General features: G+C 39.0%; 1 protein-coding gene across 1 annotated transcript; it reads right to left on the bottom strand.

Annotated features, from left to right (window-relative positions):
- Positions 1–938: 938 nt before the first annotated feature.
- On the bottom strand, positions 939–6,647 carry LOC117942148 (extracellular calcium-sensing receptor-like). The gene is made up of 8 exons (XM_034867476.1): positions 6,575–6,647; positions 5,844–6,138; positions 5,452–5,741; positions 4,878–5,173; positions 4,169–4,374; positions 3,816–4,037; positions 3,352–3,475; positions 939–1,883 (listed from the first exon to the last, which is right to left on the bottom strand). The coding sequence occupies exons 1-8, from the start codon at positions 6,631–6,633 to the stop codon at positions 979–981; spliced, it is 2,397 nt and encodes a 798-aa protein (XP_034723367.1). The 5' UTR covers positions 6,634–6,647; the 3' UTR covers positions 939–978.
- Positions 6,648–7,114: the final 467 nt, after the last annotated feature.

Raw genomic sequence — 7,114 nt, 5'->3', positions numbered from 1 at the left:
TCTGCAGCCTGCGGGGCGGCCTCTCCTTGAGCCGACATCTTGATACCGCCGAAGCGCCGTTGTCTAGGAGTTGAGTCAATACATCCCTTCCCCTGCAAACAGCCAGTGGCTGCCCTAGCCTCAGCAGGGAACAATCACAGCTAATCGGTCATGGCAAAGATAGTAGTGGTAGCTGTCATGCTACCAAGAAATGGTATTGTTCAGCATCGCAGCCACAAGAGGTACAGTAGTACGGTTCAGCGAAGCAAGCATGGACCTGCTTTCGAGTAGACGCGATATGGTCTTCTGTCGGAAACAAGCGGTGATCGGAAGCGGAGTGGAAGCCAGGCTCTACCGCCATGGTGGGACCTTCCTTCATCTCCCAGATTAGGGGAATGCTAATTGGTATTAGCCAGTCTCTTCGGTGGGCTGCATGTACAGTATAATCTGCATTGAAGCGGTAGTAGATTGAATGCTACAATAACACTGCCAGAATTTGAAGCAGAGGTCTCTTCTTGCAGCACAGACAATGCATCTGCAGAATAGCCAATGTAAACGCCATCTTAAATGAACTGGGATCATCCAAAGTCTCCCCTCATAGCTACATTTTCAAAAGCAAAATATTTTGCATTTGACTATTCAAATTGAAATTTGTTCATACATTTTTTATTTAAACTATTTTAATCCAATAGGAAATTATGTGTATATGAAAAACTTATTTAAATAGAAATAATTTCATAAAAGAGAAAGAAACACATTTATCTTGTGAATTTGTACTTGTTTTATTTAATAAATTTTAAATTTGAAGCTACAAGAGAAACAATATTTGCAAAATACCATATTAGGACCTTCACAAAATGACTATTAAAAATTGTAAAATTATTGAACGTGAACAGATTTTTTTTTTTAAATCAACAACACTAAGCCTGTGTCTGATGCACTAGACATAAGCTCTATAGTGTATGTTGCCATATTAACTATTCCCAAACTTCAGATGTCTTAGGAATGATTTTTGTTCATTAAATGTTTCTTGGTGTTTTTCGCCGGTTTAAACAATATGATGAAACATTTTGGAGCAAATATACACAGTATTAGTCCAAAACTGGAGGCCAGAATGGCAAATATCTCCACAGCCACAGTAAATTTCCCAGGAGAGCTGAGATATGCAGGGATAAAGGTGATCCAGACTGCACAGAATATCAGCATGCTGAAGGTGATGAGCTTGGCTTCATTAAAATTCTCAGGTAATTTCCGCGCTAGGACAGCTAACATAAAGCAAAAGACAGCCAGTAGACCTATGTACCCGAGCACAGCCCAGAACCCAACAGCTGAGCCCAATGCACACTCCAGGATGATTCTCTTCTTGTATATGGTTAGGTTTTTCATTGGAAAAGGACGACTAAGACCCAACCAAAGAGTACATATTAAAACTTGAATAAGCGTAAAAGACACTACAGTCATTCTTTGCTGTGGAGGACCAAACCATTTCATGACAGTACTACCTGGGAGTGTAGCTCTAAAGGCCATTAACACTACTATTGTTTTTCCAAGAACACAAGACATACAGAGGACGAAGGTTATCCCAAACGCTGTGTGGCGCAGCATGCAGGACCACTCAGAGGGTGCTCCTATGAAAGTTAATGAACATAAGAAACATAGAGTCAGGGAAAAAAGCAGCAGGAAGCTCAGCTCAGAGTTGTTGGCCCTGACAATCGGGGATGTTCTGTGACGATAGAAGACAGCCACTGTTATAATGACAAGACAGGCGCCACCAACTGAGAATGCAGCCAGGATGATTCCTAGGACCTCGTTGTAGGAAAGAAACTCTACAGGCTTGGGGAGACAATTGTCTCTCTCGGCATTAGGCCAGAACTCCTTGGGGCAAGGGAAACAATCAGGGGAATCTGAAAAAATAGAACAAAAAGTGCTTTTAGCAGTTAATGTAGCCTACCGTAATTCATCAAACAAAAGCCAGGCCCTTTATCTACCTGAACCACAAAAGGTACCCGGTTGTTATTTGAAGCAGGCTTCTACTAGAGGCAGGCCTTTATTTCTAATTCCATCTGTTAGATAAGTATAATTGTTTAAAATAATCTGTTTTAAATTAAAAACGTGTAGCATTCCAGTGGACAGAGAGCATTCATTTTTTAAGAAACGTTTCCAAATTATCCCCATATACAACAAGAGCCAGAAGGGTGACAGAGCAATTTGGGTCATAAATAATCAAACACCCCCACTGTGTCAGTTTGAACCCTGTAAATGTACCGTGTATTCATTTAAAACATAGGTACTACAGTATTGCTGGTAGATTACGATAACAGCATACAGTAGTTATTAGGGATGAGCGAGTAAAGCATTGAATTATCTATATCTGTATTTGTACTTGTGGGGCCTAACCCGGAAGTGGGCGTGTTTCACCCGGAAGTGGGCGTGTTTCACCCGGAAGTGGGCCGGGTTGTCTTGAATTAGGCTAGGCTTTAACCGGTATGCTATTTTAAGCATGCAATTTATATGGGTTGATCATAAATTGTTATATTTATTGCTGATTAGAAAACTATTTACATGGCAGCATCAGCATTGAGCTTCAGTTCAATGGTGTTGTCATGGTAACAAACAAACTATATACAGAACAAGTTTTGCAACAATGAATACAACAATGCGGTTGAAATCATTGAATAAAATGTAATGAACAAGAGTTTTCATACTCAATATAACTTTCTTTTTTTGAACTTTTCCTTTTTTTATGGTTGGTGTGATCATTTTTTTTTTTGGTTCTTTTTTTATTTTTTTATTTCCACACCAGGTATGTGTGAGTGTGGTTGTGTGTGTGTGTGTGTGTGTGTGTGTGTGTGTGTGTGTCTGTCTATCTGTGATTGAGTAAGAAATACAGAGAGAGACAGAGAGAGAGAGAGAGAGAGAAAGAAAGAGAGAGAGGGGGGCGGGGGAAATGTGTTCACGGATCAAATATGTCAATGCTGTTTTTCAGATCTGCATTGACTTTAATGAAGACCAGTTGTTCCACATAGCTAGGCTCTAAGTTTGAAGTACTCTCTGTATCACTCATTATTATGTATCAATGATCATGAGAAGGAGGGAGGGGTTGGAATGTGTTTGTGTGTGTGTATTTGTGTGTGTATCTTAATTTGTGATAGTATTTATATATACCACAACTCCCTTTTATTTATGTTTTTATAAAATACAGCAAGAAAGTTTCAGACATTTAAAAAAACTGGTTAGAGCCAGCAGGCGGTTTAAAAAAAGAAAACTCTGACAGGGCCGGCTTTTAATGGACTACTGGTCTTTATTTAAGGAATTATGGTTTATTTGATTTTTTACAGTACAAAGGCTATGAATTAGGAGAAAAACAAATACCTGTAGCATTGCTAATCTCTCCCTCGGGGCATGGTATGCAATCATAACAGCAGATGGGTTTTCCTTTCTGAAGCACTTTACGAGTTCCTGGAGGACAACTGTCAGAGCACACTGACACAGGAACCTGGCACATAGAGAGAAACAAAATCAAACATATTCACGTGTGTTCTTAAATTCTGAGCATTAAAGGATAGGTTCAAATTGGTACCAAGTCTGTCTTAAAACAATACCCCGATGTCAATGTGTCTGAACTGTCTGAACTGGACAATACAGGTGAATATCTTCCAAAGTTACATCGTTTAGACAGTCTCTTTTTAAAGAAAATATAAAGGGGACTTTCAAAATACTGTAACTTTGGAATTTCTTCAAAGCCAATACGGACTTAACAAACATGGACCAAAAACACATATCCTTCAAGATCGCCAAATTTTAATATGTTACATTATTGCTTTTGTGCTCCTTACTTGTGTGACACCATCCACCCAGGTGATGTTCCTTTTGATTTGGAACTTTTGGCCCACCGGCAGTGATGCATCGTATTGCCCTACTGTCACCAACTTAATTCTGCCACTTTCACTTTTTTGCCAGTTAACCAGCTCGTATCTGGCCACAGGATCCCCGCTGGCATCAAATGACACATCATAACCATTTTGGGAAAAATGTACTTTCTTCAGCTGAGTAAGAACCTGTCAAAATGAGATAAAGAAAAACAGTGTGGGTTCCATTCATTAATGTTAAATAAAATGAATACCTATTTTCAGAGAAGGTACATTACAGCAAGAAAAGGCCACAGTGTTTTTCCTTATATTCAACTGACCTCTTTGGATTCTATCCTGGTGAATTTGTCACACTGAGTTGTAGAATTTGTTTCCTGACACACTGCTTTATGAATAGCATGAGCTATTGCATAAACAGCCTTGTATACCATGTTAGTGATCCGGAGCTGAGATGTGTCAGTGTACGGGCTCTGGAGCGTCTTTATGTCTTCTGTTCCATCACACACTCTCTCATCTGTGGCTGTACCTGACACAAAGAGACAGAATTATCATTTTTGGTTTATTATTATCATTATTGTTTAATTTTTGCTTTTCTTAACCTGCCAAACATGACTTGCAGAAACTCATACTGTATCTATATTGTTGTAATTTATCCATTAAAAAAATCTAAGTTCACGTAACATTTTAAAGCATTGTTTTGCAGACATTTTTTAAAAATATTTATTTATTTTTATTGTTTGCTGTTTCAGTTTGTAAGGCCTATTTGTTTTATATATGCATACTAGCTCACGTTAACACACATCAGGCATAAGAAATTCTGGTCACAATAGTATTATAAATTATTCTCACTTTTTCCTTTGATGAAGTACCTGTTTTGATGTGTTAAAATGAATTATTTAAAATTATTCTGAGTATACAGTAACAGCCTAATTAGATTTTTAGACTTTAACTGATACACATTTGTAAATGCAATATTTACTCTTTATTGAGCTTGGTGGACTAGAGATAGTCTAAATACAACTTTCTCACTTTTTTGTAGCCTGCAGTTGAATGCATCCTCCCAGAACTCAGTAAGCACTGGAGAGGCAGCCACTTTAGATGGAGAGAGATCCAGCAAGAAGTCTCTCAGACCTGGGATGACAGATTTCTGAATGCCATATCCGATGGCTCCCGAACAGAAGCTGAACCTCAGCATGTCTGCGTTTGTTACCCAGGCTTCACTGCCTATCCACTGGCGAGGTGGAGAAGGCTCAAGCAACAGCTCCTCCAGCAGAAGTCTCATGTCTCCAGATGCTGCAAATGTCACAACAGCCGTAGCTGTCGACCTTGAGAGAAATTATATTGCATTGCATTAGGCCTATATTAGTAAAAATATTAAGTTAGCTTTTTAAGATATGTATCAATATAGTTCATACGAACATTAGATTTACTTTAGTATTTGGTCTCACTGATAACAATATCAGTAATACATGAAGTCACGTATGGAAAAAAGATACATTTCCAATTTTGAATAATATAATAAAAACAATGTTCCATCTCATATTGTCCTAAACAATTGAGCTTTTGTTGCAGATGTTCAGTGTAGGCACAGGGAACATCAAACCTGCGGATAACATCAGCTACTCTCTGGAACCTGCTACGTGGGTGGGTCCGATAGAAAGATTCAGAGTATTCCACACAGATTCCCTCTCTCTGTGCGGCAGCCAGAAAAGACGCCATACCATTATTACCATAGTCTGAATCTGACCTGAGAGCACCTATCCAAGTCCAGCCAAAGTGTTTTACCAACTTGGCCAGCGCTTCAGCCTGGAACTGATCACTAGGGATTGTTCTGAAGAAATTTGGGTACTGCTGCTTATTAGACAGACATGCACAAGTGGCAAAGTGGCTCACCTAAAGGGAAACAAAAGTGTAAATATTTACTGGGAAAGGCACATAAAATTCAGTGCACTGGTCTATATTACAAAATAATTCCCAGAAATACAAAATATTTACTTGAGGGATGTTAAACAACCCGATAATGCGTGACATGCTGATGGATGGCGTTGACCCAGTCTCACCAATGACAGCCATCACCATACCAGATTGTGAGCAATTCTCACCGGTGTACAACACCGGGTCCAGGCTATTTGAAAGCTGGAATGCCACATGCACCGTCACGGGCACCGAGGCGCACGAGTCGTAGATCTGATAACCGAGTTTGATTCCTGGCAGCAGCTCCGTGCTGTTGTTTATTTCCTCGATGGCGAAGATCATTGCACGTGAGAAGCGCAATTCACGGGTGTTAATGCTGCACACAGATACTCAAGTCACTGTTCAAATTTACAATTCACTATTTTAACAGAAAATACATATAACGGAAGAAACAAGCACCAGAATCCAAAACACATGATTAGATATCAGTACAACATTTGCAGTTATCTAAGGTAGTTGTTATTTTTCATTTAGGTTAACAATTAAAATTCAGTTTAAAAGAAAAACCATATGTTAAAAAATACAAAAATCAAATTTTCACATGTAGTCTTTTTATATGTAGTATTTTCATATCTAGTATTTTGTACTGCATATATTACCAACTGATTTGAAAATGTATATGAAAAAGATTACTTTTTGGATTCAATACAAAACCATTCTAATACAATTGTATTCACATCATTCAAATCTAAACCTTTCTATCCCCACACAGTCTAACATCCTCTTATCCCCCACTTCTCCCCCTTACTAACCTTCCTTTGCATCTTAGTGACTCAGGCATGGTGGTGTAGTTATGCTTCACTGTTTGCATGTAGTAGTGTATAGAGAAAACACCACCAATTACATAGTCACCATCCATTGCAAATGCAGGTATACGAGAGGTACCCTGGAGCTTACATTTCACAGATGAAGCCTGAGTGCTGACCCCAGCACCAGTCCTGTCCTCTGTAAGCCCAGCCCTTTGTTTAACATCATCCACAGAATCATTAAAGGACACATCTGAGTTCAGCTCACACAAACCCAGAGAAAGGATCAGGCCAATACAGAGAGCAGAGATCTCCATCCCTCAATATCTGGATGGGAATACTGTGTCTTTTCACAGGTTTATATAGACTTTAAGACAGAAGCTTCCCTCCGACTACTGTACGTCAGACAAAGGATGCCCTCACCCATTGGTCTTTCATGAAATATTGTCAAAGCATATTTTGCAGGCTGCACGTAGAATTTAATATGCATTACATGTCCATCTATCTTTCAATGTAAACATCAGATATCTTCAGATTGTTGTCCTC

Source organism: Etheostoma cragini, chromosome 3 (genome assembly GCF_013103735.1).
Source record: "Etheostoma cragini isolate CJK2018 chromosome 3, CSU_Ecrag_1.0, whole genome shotgun sequence".
Lineage (NCBI taxonomy): Eukaryota > Metazoa > Chordata > Actinopteri > Perciformes > Percidae > Etheostoma > Etheostoma cragini.
This window is presented reverse-complemented; position numbering and strand designations above follow the sequence as displayed.